The 17460-nt window shown below is 37.5% G+C and overlaps 1 protein-coding gene across 1 annotated transcript; it reads left to right on the forward strand.

The window, feature by feature from the left end:
- The first annotated feature begins 1537 nt into the window (after positions 1-1537).
- IRX4 (iroquois homeobox 4) lies at positions 1538-16285 on the forward strand. Its single transcript, XM_075828503.1, has 4 exons — positions 1538-1785; positions 2717-2823; positions 14523-14848; positions 15171-16285. Exons 1-4 carry the CDS (start codon positions 1540-1542, stop codon positions 15932-15934), a joined length of 1443 nt encoding a protein of 480 aa, XP_075684618.1. The 5' UTR covers positions 1538-1539; the 3' UTR covers positions 15935-16285.
- The last annotated feature ends 1175 nt before the right edge of the window (positions 16286-17460 follow it).

Consider the following 17460-nt stretch of genomic DNA (forward strand, 5'->3'; position numbering starts at 1 on the left):
TCATCAGTTCATTATGATTACTTTTATAATAACTATAGCAAACTCTTAGTAACTTTTATTGTAAGTGTAAAACTCTATAGAATTAATCCTAATTATTTTATACTGAGAAAATACTAATAACTCAGGTGCTTTTACCTGCCAGGTCATAACTAAAAATGTACATATATCAATGCATCAAACAAATACTAAACTCTCTTCTTGACTTCAGAACTCGCACATATGAGGACACTTTTAAAATAATTGTAATTTTTAAATTCCGTTTGATTCTTCACGCCAGTAAATTTAGTTTCCCGCACTTTTCCATTCTTCACAGGCAGGTGCTAATGATTCAATACATTTAATAGAATTTTAATAGATTGGTACCAGGCGGCTTCAGCATTCAATAACTACAATTGATCTATAATTTGTTGAATGAGCAAAATACCAAGCTGGGCATAGAGTTGAACATAGCAGCTCTTGGAGTTCAGTAAAAAGTCCAATTTCTGCCCCTCTTATTTGTAAATGAGACTAATTATTAATGTGAGAAACAGCTGCTCATTAATTAATTTCTAATTAAAAGAGCTTCCCATCCTTCAGTGAGTAAGGAGATAAAATCATTAATGTGTATAGCAATGAATGTTTCAATCCAGCCCCTCATTTCCTCGCCTTGCACGAGTGCTGTACAAACACCTATAATTACCTTGTACGATCACTCGCACGATCCATAAAAGCGATCGTTGGAGATCAGTATTTTTCACCCTTGGATGCACAGCTCCGGAGATGAAAGGGTGTGGTGACGTCACGGCATTCACCTTGTCTGCTGGCTTTTCTGTGTACTGATTATTATTTTTAGTAAATGGACTTCGGAGCAATATTCCCGTCTCTTTTCAATGTATTTTGAAGTTATATTTCTAGCTATGTTGAGCAGAGGAGGATCAGAGGGTTAAAACGTAAAGATGCTTTTCTCCTTTTCCCCCTTATAAGCATCTGGGACCCTGTAGTCAACAATTTTGACACGAAGAAAGCTCCGATACAGTAAACCAGAGAAATCCCCTCTCCTGCCTTTCCTGGGATTCGGGAGTTGATGTAACATGTCATATCCTCAGTTTGGGTATCCATACTCCTCCACACCTCAGGTAAGCGCCATTAATATAATGATTATGTGCAAATATACAGAGGGGACGGGAGAAAAGATGGATTGTATAGGACAATGGCGACCTGTCTGTACTTATTGATGTCTTAAAAGGGTGAACATTAGTGGGTAGTAATACTACTACTACTCTTACAACTACTACTGGTAATAATATTTGCTTTACTGAGCACAGTATATTAAATGACAATAATTATTGCATTATTATTATTATTATTATTATTATTATTATTATTATTATTATTAATAATAATAATAATAATAATAATAATAATAATATTAGTATTATTTAAATACTAATATTTCAGATCATGCTTACATTCCCATGTCATTGTGTTTAGATATAAACATCCAGTGTTCCTGGGCTTTTTCCCTTGTTCTCATTGTATGACATTCCCCCCTAGTTCTTGATGACCACCAATTCATTGTCAACCTGCTGCGAATCAAGCGGAAGGACTTTGTCAGATACAGCTGCTGCAGCCTCTGCTCAGACCCCAGTCTATTGTCCTGTGTATGAGAGCAGGCTACTGGCCACTGCCAGGCACGAGCTCAACTCTGCAGCTGCTTTAGGAGTTTATGGGAACCCCTATACCGGCTCCCAAGGCTATGGCAACTATGTTACATATGGCACCGATGCTTCTGCCTTCTATTCTCTGGTAAGAATACCTACTCCTTGTTCATAAGTGAAGCTGATGACTTTTCTAGTATTAGTTTTCAAGCTGCATAAGTGTGTGTGTGTGTGTGTGTGTGTGTGTGTGTGTGCATGTAGTAGAGCTGGGTTTGTCACTTGGTACAACTCATTGTGATATCGTTTTATCTGTGGGCTTTCCACAGAACTGCGTCTAAATCTATCCCTAAATAATAATAAAAAAAATAATACAGTTATTTCAGTTACAATAAAATTACAAATGCAGCACTGATACATATGTGTGTGTATATACACACACACATATGTATATATATATATATATACATATATATATACATATATATATACATATATATATATACATATACACACACACACACACACACACACATATGTGTATATATATATATATATGTATATATGTATGTGTGTGTGTATGCGCACAAATAAGAAGCCCCCCTGCAGCTAGTCCCCGCTCACATTTATCTGCTAGTATTACATCTATTCTGCAGATTAGCATAGAGTATTTATCTTCTCTATTCTCAAAAGATAAACAGGAAGTGACAGCTTTAGATGGATGTTGTCAGTTCTTTTATCTTTTGTTGTAGTGCAGAATATGTATTAAATGTGTATGAACTGCTTCTCTTATCTATAAACATATTAACAGTAGAATGAGTTTTGGGAGAGGATGTATAATGCACTCATTCATTATATATCCACAGGAGCAGGGAGCAATATACAATTGTGTCATGAGAATGAACTAATTTGTCTTGTATTTAGCATTGTGTGTTATATTTAGATTATTAAACTGTGTCTGGGCGTCCAGATAACACTAAGGATTGGAAATAAGAAGTCGATTTCTGATAGTTAATGTGGGGGAAATAAATAGAATTGTATAGGTATACTGTCATATGAACACTTTTGACCTTATGTTACAGAACACGTTTGATTCAAAGGATGGCACTGGATCTGCGCATGCGGGTATTGCCCAGACTGCTGCTTACTATCCTTATGATCACACACTGAGCCAGTACCAGTATGACAGGTAATTGACTTGCTTAAAAATGTATATACGTATTACAGTATTTTATATAGTACCATATTGTATGTTCCAGTTGGTAACTGTTTCTGTTATACACTTAATTCTGTTTATTTAATTAAGGGATAAACTGCTGCAAGATTCGAACTTTAGTGTTTCCTTCACATGAGACAATAAAGTTACTGTAAGGGCATGTTCACACACGGAAGATTTTGTTGCAGAAACTTCTGCGACTTTACATCAATTCAACTCATTTGAATGTAACGTAAAAAAACAACACCTGCTGCAGAAAAAACCCCATTCAGATGTATGAAGTTGATTTTCAATCGCAGAAATGTCTACAAAAAAAAAATCTGCCACATGTGATTGCACCCTAAGGCCTTGTTAACATGGTGCAGATTTTGAAGCCAAAACCTGGAACATGACATAAACCGAAGAAATATATAAAAGAAGGCCTTCAAGTGTCTTCTCTCCTTGATCCAATTCTAGTTTTGACTTAAAAAAAATGCATGCAAAATCTGCATCAAATCTGCACTGTGTGAACAAGGCCTTAAAATGAATGTCCTTGAGGCTGGAGTCACAGACAGCGTTTATCGGTGGCATTTTTTAAAATAGTTTTTTTTCCATAAATTTTTCCCCACATAAACGCTGCGGCCAGTGTTATTTTTAAGTGTATGGTATAATAAAGGAAAATATACATACACCGTGTTTTGGCTTGAGGCGTGTTTGTAGCATTTTTGGAGTCAGTGGCATTTTTTTTTTTATAAAGCAGAATTCTCTCTCTTTTTCTGTTTTCCCATAGGCTTCTCTGTAGGACTTTTTAAAAAAAACAGCTGTAAAAGAAGTTACAAAATAAAAACTCCACTAAAAAAAAGTAAAACAATGCTATAAAAAAAACTGTTAAAAATCATGGCATATTTTAATAGCATTTAGTGTGTGTGTGTGTGTGTGTGTGAAGAAGGTCTCAAAGTGACCAAACTAGTCAATATGAGGTTAACTACTTATGTGACTCATAGCTTGCACCAATTTTTTTTTCAAATTCCGATAACTTTGAGTATATTCCTTCTGTTTATAAAGACGTAATAGCCAAGCAGGCTATTACATTGTGATGTGTATTAACTCATTACTTACACTTATGAATAGAACTGTCATAAGTGATTCCTCCTCCAGCCCAATCAATAGATACCATTAGCATGTCCAAAAGCATGTCAAGTTTTGAATCGCAGTAGTTTCTATATTGGAAATGAAAGGGAGTTGGTAAACTTTATCACCCTGTATCCGGCTCGTCTATTGAACCTTTTATAGATTCCACTTCCACGCAGAACTACATTCCTTGTCAACACTATCACTATCATTTTATGTCACAATTTAGCTTTAATTGTGATGCCTGTTAAGTGTCGTAGGACACTTCATAAGTTTGTCATCACTTCGACTGCAGCAAAACTTCTAGGACAGGTCTAGCCTGTCTTACATGTCTGCCGCTATTGAGCGTTAACAACTGGTTGTAGCAGGCGATATATACGTGAATGTATAGCAACTCATTATCCACATCTCCTTTGTGTTGTTGTTGCTGCTAATTTAGGTAACAATGGAGTAACTGTCATCTATTCTGACTTATTTACTCCATTTTAGATCTGTTTTATATATAAGTAACTTTTGTAGTATATTGCTTAAGAAAAATATTGAAAATACTGTAAAATAGGAAACACGGTTAAAATATATTATTTTATGAGAAGGATATTTGGGCTCTTAAAGCTTAAGAAAACTGTGAAGTCAAGGGGCAAAATTACCCAAAACTTGCCATGAGTCCTTTAGAAATGGAAGTGCTATAGCCTACTTTAATATCAGACTCTGCCACACTTACTATTTCTAAATTTTTATATACGTATCTATTTCTGTATAATGAGTCGTAAAAGGCCATCTACACAATTACAGGTATTAAATTGCATATTATTGCACTGGGATATCTAAATTGCTTTCATTTGAAGTGCCCTATTTTTATGTTATCTGTTTCAAGTTACATTGGTCTTAAAGAACAAAAAGTACTTTAATGCATCTAAGATGAGCTAAATAGTTTTTAGTTTTAAGGAGAGGATGAGTTAATCTCAGTGGTGCAAATGCAATCAAAGCCCTCTACAAAAAGCAATACCTCGGTAAAGTGACATGATACCTTAAAATGTCTACAAATTTACTCATTTCTGCTCATTATTTAATATTTAGTATTCTCCAAATAAGAAATTTGCAGTTGTCTGTTTCTGGCATTGCGCCTCAGTATTGCAGTACTGTTTTTATTATTCATGGCATGAGGAATTTTACCTTTGCAAAACATATTGCTATGACTATAGGTAGATAAGATGTATGATGTAGGTGTGGTAACTGTAAGGGCATGACCACACGTAGCGGAATTGCTCTGAATTCCGCTGCGGACAGTCCGCAGCGTACACGTTTCTCCATTGCCATCCACAGCTTTTTAGTTGTGTTCGTTTACACGTTGCGGACAATTCCGTTGCGTAGCATAGGCTGCGGCGCGGAATTTGGTGTCCGCAGCATACAATGGTTGTTGCGGACGTGTAGCGGACTTGTTGCGGACTCATTGCGGAATTTCTCCATTGACTTCAATGGAGATTCAAAATTCCGCAATGAAGTCCGCAGATGTTATGTAGATGTTATGTGTGCTGCGGAGCGTATTGGTGTTACTAACATGACATTTCTTCATTCTGGCTGGACCTATGTATTTCAAGGTCTACAGCCAGACTGAGGAAGTCAATGGGGCTCCCGTAATTACGGGTGACTACGTGTGTGCACCCGTAATTACTGGTGACTACGTGTGTGCACCCATAATTACGGGAGCGTTGCTAGGCAACGTCAGTAAATAGTAACTTTCCAGGGTGCTGAAAGAGTTAATCGATCGGCAGTAACTGTTTCAGCACCCTGGACAGTGACTACCGATCCCAATATACATCAACCTGTATACTTACTGAGAACTCCCTGCTTCTTCCTCCAGTCCGGCCCCCCAGGATGACGTTTCAGTCTAAGTGACGGCTGCAGCCAATCACAGGCTGCAGCGGTCACATGGACTGCCGCGTCATCCAGGGAGGTCGGGCTGGATGGCGAAAGAGGGACGCGTCACCAAGACAACGGCCGGGTAAGTATGAATTTCTGTTACTTTTACTAGGAAAAGGGCTGTCCCTTCTCTCTATCCTGCACTGATAGAGAGAAGGGAAGCCCTCTTCCCCTCAATACGCAAAGGCTAGTCCGCATCAATTTAATGCCCATTTTAAGCAAAGCCGCCACAGAATCTGCAACGCAGATTCTGTGCGGCATTGATGCGGCCAGTGGCGGAAGAAATCCGCCACGTCTGGGCATGCCCTAAGAAGTAAGCAAGAGTCAGGATATGTTCACATGTTGCAGATTTGTTGCAGAAAATTCTGCGACTGTTACATGTATCTGAATGAGGTATAGTAAAAGCCATGCACATGCTGCAGAAACAAACACATTCAGATGACAGCTGAGACCACCACCAATCAATAGAATGAAGGTGCCCAGTCCGCTGTTATCCATTTTCAGGATTGATGTTTGTCCCAGCAGTAAGTCCAGCCATACACTGATAACCTATCAATATGCTAGAAATGTCTATGATGGAGAAATCCCTTTATTAGAAGAACTGAAAAACATCTGAAAAAATTCTTCCATAAAAAACTTGAATGGTACTGTAAAGTAAACTTGCTCATACACATTAGACGAACGACTTCTTAGGCGGGACCGACCGACCATCTAATGTCTATGAGGGTGTCCCGACTCTCCCCCAATGGCAGATGTTGGGGGAAAGAAGGATCTTTGTTGTCATGGGAGATAAGCCGCCACCAAAGGTGTTTGGCAACGGCTTATTCCCCTGTCCTCATTGAAAACACACGCATGCTCGGCCAGATCAAACTTCTGAGGGATTGTCTCTATACGAACGATCCTACCAGCAGCATGTCAGACTAAACTGGCAGACCAGAAAAATTACAAATGATCGGCCAAATCATGCCAAACACTTGTATTTTCAGCCGACCACAGCCAAAAAAAATCAACAATCGAACAATCGTTCACGTATAATTTTCAATTTTCAATTATCTTATGTGTATGGCCAGTTAAAGGTTGGCCAAATACATTAGACAGCAGTAGGGCAATGTTCAAATGAACATTGCACAAATGACCAATACACTAAATTTCTAACACAGCCGACCATTTTTGTTAGATTACTGTGGACCATCGAGGGGTTGTAATGATCATTCACTTAATTTTTTAACCAAAAATCGTTTGTTATGGTCAAAAATGTCCACATAAATCACCTTTAATCTAATGTGTATGGCCACCTTATGACCAGCTTTAGGAAGCAATATCTTTAAGGGACACTAATTCCCATCTTATCTATAATAGTTTGAAAGATTAATTAAATTTGTTGCTTTAGGCTGGGGTGAGGAATAAGGGCCGTTTTATATTGGCCAATTATCGGGCAAACGAGCGCTCACAAAAAACTTGTTCCCGTTAAATGCCCTGTGTTAACAGGGGAACGATCAGCCAATGAACGAGCAAACGCTCGTTCATCAGCTGATTGTATAATTTATGCAGCCTAAAATATTATCGTTGTCAGCAGCACATCTCCATGTGTAAACAGGGAGATGCGCTGCTAACATTATGAAATATATGGGGACGAGCGATCGTACATAGCTCCTTGTGAAAGGAGCCAACGAGCGCTGATCAAAGAGCTGTCTTGTTGAGCAGCGCTTGTTTACATGGCCCTCGTCGGGCCATGTAATAGGTCCTTAGGTAAAAATGACTACTCTATTATCTCCCATGGCTCCATTCGTGATGACCCCCAGAGACATTTAGGTGGCCATACACATTGCATAAATACTGTCCGAACCCAACGATTTGGGCGGGACCTGTAACTATCTAATATGTATGGCAGTGTACTGATTCTTCTCTGACAGCATAGAATTATTTTGGTTTTACACCTCGAATTACGCCTGAAAAAACGGTTCCATTACACCTAAAAACATCTGCCCATTGCTTTCAATGGGTTTTACGATGTTCTGTTCCCACGAGGTGTAATTTTACGCGTCGCTGTCAAAAGACGGCGCGTAAAAAGATGCCCGCGTCAAAGAAGTGCATGTCACTTATTGGGATGTTTTTGGAGCCGTTTTTCATTGACTCTATTGAAAAACAGCTCCAATAACGTCCGTAAAATACGTCGCAAAAAACGCGAGTAGTTACAAAAACGTCTGAAAATCAGGAGCTGTTTTCAGCCGAAAACAGCTCCGTAATTTCAGACGTATTTTGCTACTGTGTTAAGAACACATACACTCTCGACCGAGCCAAGTGTGCATGTGTATGAAGGCTTGAGAGGAATATGACCAGCTTTACTTTCCCTGTCTGTGAATAATTTAAGTAGATATTTTTGTATAAAATTCAGACTTAAAGGGGTTTTCCCATCTTGGACATTTATGGCATATCCACAGGATATACCATAAATGTCAGAGAGATGTGGTTCCCACCTCTGGTACCCACACCTATCTCTAGAATGGGGCCCCCTTACCCTTCCCTGTCCTACCTGGTCCAGCTCCCACTACTATCTGGCTACTGTCTGATAGGGTGGTCGGTAGTACGGAAACAGCTAAGCTCGCTGAGCTACTCTGTTCTGGTAATTCCCATACATACATATCTTTTGGAGTTACGGAAACAGCGTAGCTCATTGAGCTTGGCTGTTTCCGATCCAGACCACCTCGTCTGACAGAGGTCGGAAAGCAGCGGGAGTGAGACAAGGTAGATCAGAGGTCAGGGGGCCGCATTCTAGAAATAGGTGGGGGTCCCTAGGTCTATCAAACATTTATGGCATATTCTGTGGATATGCCATAAATGTCTAAGATGGGAAAACCCCTTTCAGGTATAGACATTTTATTTGTCAAGACAAAATCATACATTCAACTTTTTAAAAATGTGGGCACAGTGATCAAATATGAGCCCAACTGATCAATATTGTGGCACTGTTATGAGGCAATCTGGCAAATTTAGAGCACATGTATTGGAAATCACTTTATTTCTAATTGAATTCCTATGGATTTTAAATTGTGGAGGACAAAAATTATTAGATGGTGGTTCTGTGTATCATTGGTCAGTTGCACCAACAAGTCTTATGGATTATAGCCATTAACGTTCATTCAAATTGGTTATATACTGTATATTATTTGTTTATGTTTAAGTAAAGGTTTATTGAGTTTTGGATGTATAACAGTCAAACATTGTGCAAGAAATGTTATGTGTAATGGCTTTTGTACTGTTATCCACACGGATAATGTTTTACATTTTGTTCACTACATGGAACATGGAAACTGGATAGATTTGCATATGTCCAAGATCATACATGCTTTTTGTGAATCAATATTGGCATTCCAATTCTGTTCTAAAAAATAAATAAATAATTAAACCCATTAAATCCATTAACATTTATAAACACAAAATAGGGTTATAACATTCAATCGTAAACACATTAACACATGAAATATATGTACATATGCCCACACATACAGTAACGCAACCACCAACACACATTATCTAGAAATCTATGGGTCCTACTTAGGCACACGTAAGTTTTATCTATGTGAAAAGAAATGTTTCATGTTCTATCACATGCCATATTAAGAGGTATTCGCTAGTGGAGAAAAACATGCTGAATGAAGGCACCATATGGTGACATACATAGTGGCTCAGTAATAAGATTTTTCCAATCTACATAGGCCAATAAGTGTGTTTAGTACTTTTTTTTTCCTGTTTCTCTGTTTTAAACTAAAATGACAAAGTAAGGTCTAAATAGATCTTGTTGTTTTCAGTGGGTATCCCTTTTTGAACCAAAAGTGATTAAAACTGGGAACATTTATGACCGATGGATTTTCTTGCCTGGCATAGAAATTTTGCATGCAATGTTTCTCTGTCTGGCAGAGGCTGTGGCCACTAATATAAAAAGAGGGCTAGGTGGAATAATCTGGCTTTGTCATTCCCATCTGGCCAGACTATTTTTAAGGCAGTGGGAACTAATTCCCCGACTGGAAAGGTGTAAACCTACCATAACTTTTCTGTAAATGATTTCATCAGTTTTTCTCCCAGTTGCATTGCTATTAAAGATGTACAGGAAACCCTAGAGATGGAACCTGCTAAACAACTTAACACCCCTGGCTTGCAACAGAATTAAAATGAATGCACGATATTCCATGCATTTAGGTTCCTGTGCCGATGAGCCCCCGGAAGTGACAGGTCTCGTGGCAGCCACCATAGCTGCTATGATGGTAGTTCTGTCCCATGTAGATTCCTAGATGTTAGAAGTATTAACTGAAAATAAGTTAGACCAGATTTAAAACTTAGATGGTTTTCTGAAAGGATCACTAAACATAGAATGGGATCAAAGGATAAGAGGATATTTAAAAACATACAATTATTCTCCATGTGACCTCCTCCTTCTCCCAATCCCATGTCTCGCTGGTGTGTAAATGCAATAGGAGACAAAGAACACTAAGTCCCGCCCATTTAACATTTTGCTAGCCAATAATTGAAGATATCGGGAGGAATTGACAGTTGTGTTCCCTGACAAACCATATGATCAAGTTTATCTCCTGTTTACTTTTAGCATTATTTTCTAGGTTTACTGTTTCTTTAATGGTGCCTTTCCTATTTAGTTAAGAACAACATGATATTTTATTATATGTTACGCATAGTAGTGATAATGATAATAATCTTCAATGATTTCGAGATTCTGACAATTTTTTTGTGCTACAACTTGGGTTATGATTTGTCAGAAAAGTATATTTGAGGCCATATGCCAAATCTGTTTCCACCTACATTCTGCTCAAACAGATTTTGAAGGGAAGAACAAATAAAACAAACTGTAATTTATTCCCTGCACCTGTTTCTACAGGTCTGAAATGAACTTGGCTACAGTGTGCTCTCAAGAAATATTTACTCTATGAGATCATTTTAAATTATTTGTATCAATGAGTATGTATACTAAATATAGCCCTAACATCAACCATTCTTTTTCTATTTGTGCAAGAAAAAAGTCCCTGTCACTTCAGTACTTAAAATATCATGCTGTTGGTCTACTTTGCAGTCCTTGTAGTAATTGGGGTTTCATGTATATATATATTATATTATATTATATTATATCATACAGCATTTTATTTGTTCTCAACATGGAGGACCTGTTTCCAATTGAGCTACATAGTATTGCCGAACCAGACTAAAGGCTCCATCATATATACCCACATGTCAGGCTCAGTTCCCTCTGCGAAGAGCAACTCCAGGCACCACTGATTCCATTGTTTTCAATGGGAACCATTTTTTTTATTTTTTTTTATAGCAAAAGTATATGGTTTTAACACTGAACGTTTTCAAAAGCAGTGAGTACTGACTGAAGGAATATTGCAGGCAATATTCCTGCAAAAGGGACCATATAGCTTATACCCTGCACAATGGGAAGAATAGACACCAGATATGGATCCCTTGTACTCATCCTGCAGACTGTTTTAGAGGTGGATAAAACTGATTTACCCGCCTGATATATGTGAATGTACCCTTAAAAAATGAAAAGAAAAACATAGCAAAACTATATGGGTCATGAAATACTTCCCTTATGTTTTTTGACAAGACAAACACTAGTGTGAACGTGGCCTTATCCCTTCAAACAGGATATGTTAGACCCCAAATATTAGCCAAGCAGTAATCTGCTGGCTGATTTAGTCAATATCTTGTATATAATTATCAACCGATTTTGAAACATAGAATTGTGTTAAATATTACAGACATCAACCCAATAATTTGACATATACAGTATAAGGTTACAAATTATCAAATTGTGTTACTACATGTGTGGATAGAGATGTGATCCACATATTCTTTAAATTATAGGTAGCCATAGACATGAAGACTGAGATTCAACTGAAAAACAAATATCTCTATGGTGATGATCCACTTTTTTAGGCCAATGGAAAACAAGTCTGTGGATCAGAAAATTAGGCATGTATAAAATTCTCTGCTACAATTGTATATAATAAAAATTTGGGAGTGAATTTCCCTTGTGGACCATAACACAATATTTGCTGTAACCTGAGCAAATATATCTAGAAAAGTCAGTTAGATCTAAGAGCCTAATTATATCACTTTTGTTATAAGCGTATAAGCAGGGAAAAGCTCAGAATGTATATGTTAAATGTAGGCTGTGACGAATGCCTAATGGTGGCACCCATAGGCTTAAATGGTATCCGTTCAACAAATATGTTATGAAATGGTATCAGGAGAGTTCATTATATATCCATTAAATGGATACCATTATTGTCTACAGGTGACGGATGCCACTGTTAGGCATCTGTCACAGGCATCCGTCACCCGTAGGCTATAATGGTATCAATTTAACATATATGTCATAAAAAGCTATTGAAAAACCCATGACGTATACGTTAAACAGATGTATGTGATGTATGCCATACAGTGGCATACTTCACCCATAGGCTCCCATGTTAAAAAAAACGTATACCGCGCAGTGTATGTTTTTATTTTGCGTGAATATTGTTGTCTTTTATTGTATTCAATTCCTAAAAAAAAGATATACCAGCATATACAAGCCCAATAGAGGCCAATAGGACACTCTTTTAGCCTCCTTTGGGCTAAAAGAGCCCAATTGACGTGTTAAGCGTTTAGCAGGGCCTTAGCAAAGCATGTTATTATGTATAGCATTATGGGATAAATGGTCCAAAAGGGAGTAAACATTGTACTCTTCACTGATTGGTGCAAATTCATTAAATCTATCCCTACCTTAAAGGGGTTTTCCCATTTTAGGCATTTATAGCATATCCACAGGATTTCTCATATATGTCATATAGATGCGGGTCCCAGCTCTGGGACCCACTCCTATATCAAGAACGGGTGGCTCTAGTCCCCCATTTCGCCCAGTGCAGTGGCTGCTGGCCGCAGAATCAAGACGGGGACTAGTGGAAAGAGGGTCGCGCGTGCGCGCTGCTTGCTCCATTCTGTTAAATGGGAGTTATGGAAACAGCCGAGCAGCACTGGGATACGCATCTATTAGACATTTATGGCATATCCTATGAATATCCCATAAATAGCTAAGTTGGGAAAACCCTTTTAAGGCCTCCTTCACACCGACCTTAACGACATTAAAAACGCCACGAAAATCGCTGCATGTGAAAAGAGTCTGAATGTAACATGTATTTTTTATGGCATCTTTAAATGAGTTTTTTTGTGGCATTTTTTATTTAGTGGCATTTTGAAAATACATTCTCTCTGGAGATTTTCAAGTCCTATAGAAGTACAGTAAAAAAATAGTGTAGTACCGTGTTAGCCAGAAACAATATGCAATGTTAAATACCTTTGTGTCAAAAAAGACAAAAGTATAGTAGGTATGATACCTTTATTGGCTAACCATAAAAGTTCTATATGCATATTTCTAAGTTCTAAGTGCATATAGAACTTTTATGGTTAGCCAATGAAGGTATCATACCTTCTATACTTTTGTCTTTTTTGACACAAAGGTATTTAACATTGCAAGTCCTATAGAGAAACCTTTGAAAAAAACACCATAAAAAAAATCACGCAACGAGCATGCTTCGTTTTTGGAAAAAAACACAAAAAAAACACAAAAACGCCACCAACTAAAACACGTTGCCTTTTTTTATATTTCACTATAGACTTTAAAATAACATCTGGCCGCAGCGTTTTTTACCTTAAAAAAAAACCTAGAGAAAAACTCAGCAAAACACTGACTGCTAATCCAGCCTAAAGGCAATACAAAAAAGATAAAATATTTGTAATTATGTTCAAATAATTCTAAATATTTATTATGATAATAGAAATGTTGTATGCGGTTGTTATATTTCTGTTATTGCTTTTTCCCCCTACAAATGTTAACATATTTGGCATTTTCCTTGCAGTTTTTGGCTTCTTTCAAACATAAATTCATAATATAGACTAGAAAACTTGAAGATATACTGGATCTCCATCTTATGGAAAGTGGTGTATTAATTGCACCAATACAATCTGAGTGGCTGGGGGAAATCTCAATACAGAATGCATGCCTAGCAGATGAACAATTCTCACCTTGCCTTTGTATTAGGTGAATCACAGAGCAGCAAGCTCACAAGCAAGGCGTTCTGTGCTACCCTAAGCTTTGCATCCCCTTCCCCTGAAGGGATTTATAACGGTTTTACCTTGCTGCGTCTATTATCCCTAAAGCAGCACAAAACCACTTAAGCCATCTCAACCTTTTTTTTAAGACCACATGGGTGCCAGTGACCTTTCAGTATAGTGTGCATTAAATATTCAGCTGCAATCCACTGTCTTTATACGTTTTTTACAATTTCATCAACAAAAGCCTGAGACATGGCTAATAAAGGAGCAGGAAGGGAAATATTTATATTAACAGTTATACCCCCAGGTCATTCAAATTTATCCTCTTAAAACAGGCTTCCTCAGAAATATGACGTGCACGATGAGATATTAACCATACAGTAACACACTCTATAGGTCACCTTATTATTGGCTTTATTGCAATAGTTTACATTGTATTAAAATGTACATGTGACTTTCTGACTTGTTTTCTGCACATAGCTAGCTAGTTAATATATTTGTAATATATGAGCAACGTTGTTGTGTTATATTAGATATGGAACCATGGATGGAGGTACCCGCAGGAAGAATGCCACTCGTGAAACCACCAGCACTTTGAAGGCCTGGCTGCAGGAGCACAGGAAAAACCCTTATCCGACCAAGGGTGAGAAGATCATGCTGGCCATCATCACCAAGATGACCCTCACCCAAGTCTCCACGTGGTTTGCCAACGCCAGGAGGAGACTTAAGAAAGAGAATAAGATGACCTGGCCACCAAGAAACAAATGTTCTGATGAGAAACGACCTTATGATGAAGATGAGGAGGATGAGGAGGACGAATCTTCAAAGGATAACATTAAAAACGAGAAGCAGATAGAAGGTTTGTTCCCATTAAAATAACAGCATGATATTCCATGTGTGTTTCTTTGTGTTTGCTTTTAGTTTTTTTTAGATAAAAATCTAAATTGCATGAAATTAATTTTGTAGAAATAGCCATCTGACCTTCTAAACCTAAGTGTCATGGCATGCTACAGCTTTTCTTTCTTCCATATTGACTCTATTGCTTTGCTCACTGTCCTGCTTATATCACAATGACAATATATGACGGGCCATCCGTGTTACCTCTGCTATGATTCTTTGTACAGAATAAATGTATGATGTAGGAACAAAGAATTAATTGCCCCCTGCACTTTTCTTAACAGATGAAACCACCGGAAGAGAAGACAAAGACCTAGACCTCAGTGACCTTGACGACTTTGATACAATTGAGTCTGAAAGCTCTGAATGTGAATTGAAACAACCATTTCACCACCAGTCCCAACAAGAAGGACACCAAATGCGGACCAGAGATTGTGTCAGTGATCATTGCAAAGACGTTATTCTGAAGATGCCACTAGCAGTTTCTTCTGTAGACCAGGAAATTGACAGGGCTAAAAATTGTCTAAAAAGTGTTGTTGATGAATGTGACCAAGACTTAATGAGGGTAAGACAAAGAGGCTGTGAACCCAAATTGTGCTTTCAGCAGCAAAGTCAACAACTACTTGATTCCAAACCAAGAATATGGTCACTGGCTCACACAGCCACCTCTTTAAATCAAACTGAATATCCATCATGCATGTTAAAACACCAAGGGGTGGCCTCTCCGTCTTCATCCTCCTCCTCATCCTCCTCTTCTTCTGCTGTGTCCACTCCAGTTTGTGTTATTGACAGGCGGCAGGATTCTCCTGTAACGAGTCTCAGAAATTGGGTTGATGGAGTTTTTCATGACCCATTGTTCAGACACAGTACTTTGAACCAGGCACTTACTAACACTACCGTTTCTTGGGCCACCACGAAAGGAACCATTCTTGAAGCAGGTTCTTTAGGACGCTCTGTTGGGAACCCTACTAATATGGCTAAAGGACAGGACAATAATAAGGAATTTATTACATTTCCTAAGTCTGGAAGCAAAATGTTCTGCTCATAACATTATAAAATAGTTTATGAATATATGAAACTTTCTAGCAGAGGATATAACAGCACATCGGGCTTTATTTCCATAATCCCGTTCAATGGACTGATGTTTCAGATTATGTTCATCCATTCATCTTTGTTTAAATGATCTTTTCTTAAGAAGTCTCAGTGTTGTGACAATTATTTATATTGATGTCTAAAGCACGGACTATGCTATGTGTTGGAGTAATTGCTGTTTACAAGCCAGAAGTTTACAAAGTTCGAGGTTCTATCATATGAACAGCATGCTAGATTATTAGTAAATGAGCCATCCAGAAGATTTCTTTGTTAGTGATTCACAAACCACACTGCTTTCAAGTTTACACAATGCACATATGTTGGATGTACAGAAATGGCATTTCTATTTGTTCACTCCAATAAATGGTCTGTTTCAGAGATACAAGTTTGTCTGTTTGCCACAGGAATATGTGTGGAAGTTGTTGACATACCTGTAAAAGGTGCAAGTGATGTTGTGCGACGATAGATAGATAGATAGATAGATAGATAGATAGATAGATAGATAGATAGATAGATAGATAGATAGATAGATAGATAGATAGATAGAGAGAGAGAGAGAGAGAGAGAGAGAGAGAGACCGACCGACCGACCGACCGACCGACAGACAGACAGACAGATAGATAGATAGATAGATAGATAGATAGATAGATAGATAGATAGATAATACAGAGTGAGATATATAAATAGATGTAGCAGATCTGACTTTGTTAACTGGCATAACTCATCATAATATCCTTAGCACCCCACAAAAAAATGACAAATTATATATATATATATATATATATATATATACATATATATATATATATATATATATATATATATATATACTACATTGTGTTTTAAATATATATATAAAGCCTAGCCATTTTAGTATCTAACTATGCAGTACTACATTTGAGTAAGTGGGACCTTTTATCTTGTACCATTCCCCTCGGTTAATACTATATAGATGAGGCTAACAATGACTTCACATCTCCCAAAGTGATGTTTTTACCACCGTTTTGAGCCTAATGCTTCCCTAAGCTTCGATGGGGTCTCCATGAACCTGCATGAATATTTCAACACTTCAGGATAGATGATTTACTGTTTCTGACATTAAAATAAGAGTGCATCCAGGAGAGAGAGAATGGCTGTAGCGTTCCTTCTCTGCCTTTTTTTTTTCTTTTTACACGAATGACTTGAGAGAATCGCCAAGTTTTTTTTTAACAAGAAACTAACAATGCAAGAATGCAAAGTGGATTTTTAAACATGTACACGATAGATAGATAGATAGATAGATAGATAGATAGATAGATAGATAGATAGATAGATAGATAGATAGATAGATAGATAGATAGATAGATAGAGAGAGAGATAGATAGACAGAGAGATAGTATACTTTATCACAGTTAACATGTAGAAATGGCCGGTACACTAGTAAATATATATATATATATATATATATATATATATATATATATATATATATATATATATATA

The sequence above is a fragment of the Rhinoderma darwinii genome, chromosome 5 (genome assembly GCF_050947455.1).
Source record: "Rhinoderma darwinii isolate aRhiDar2 chromosome 5, aRhiDar2.hap1, whole genome shotgun sequence".
Taxonomy (NCBI): Eukaryota; Metazoa; Chordata; class Amphibia; order Anura; family Rhinodermatidae; genus Rhinoderma; species Rhinoderma darwinii.

Coding starts and splice junctions, on each gene's coding strand:
- IRX4 (XM_075828503.1), top strand. CDS start 1,540: ATGACCACCAATTCATTGTCAACCTGCTGCGAATCAAGCGGAAGGACT. Junction 1,786..2,716: donor CTTCTGCCTTCTATTCTCTG/GTAAGAATACCT, acceptor CTTATGTTACAG/AACACGTTTGATTCAAAGGA. Junction 2,824..14,522: donor AGCCAGTACCAGTATGACAG/GTAATTGACTTG, acceptor GTGTTATATTAG/ATATGGAACCATGGATGGAG.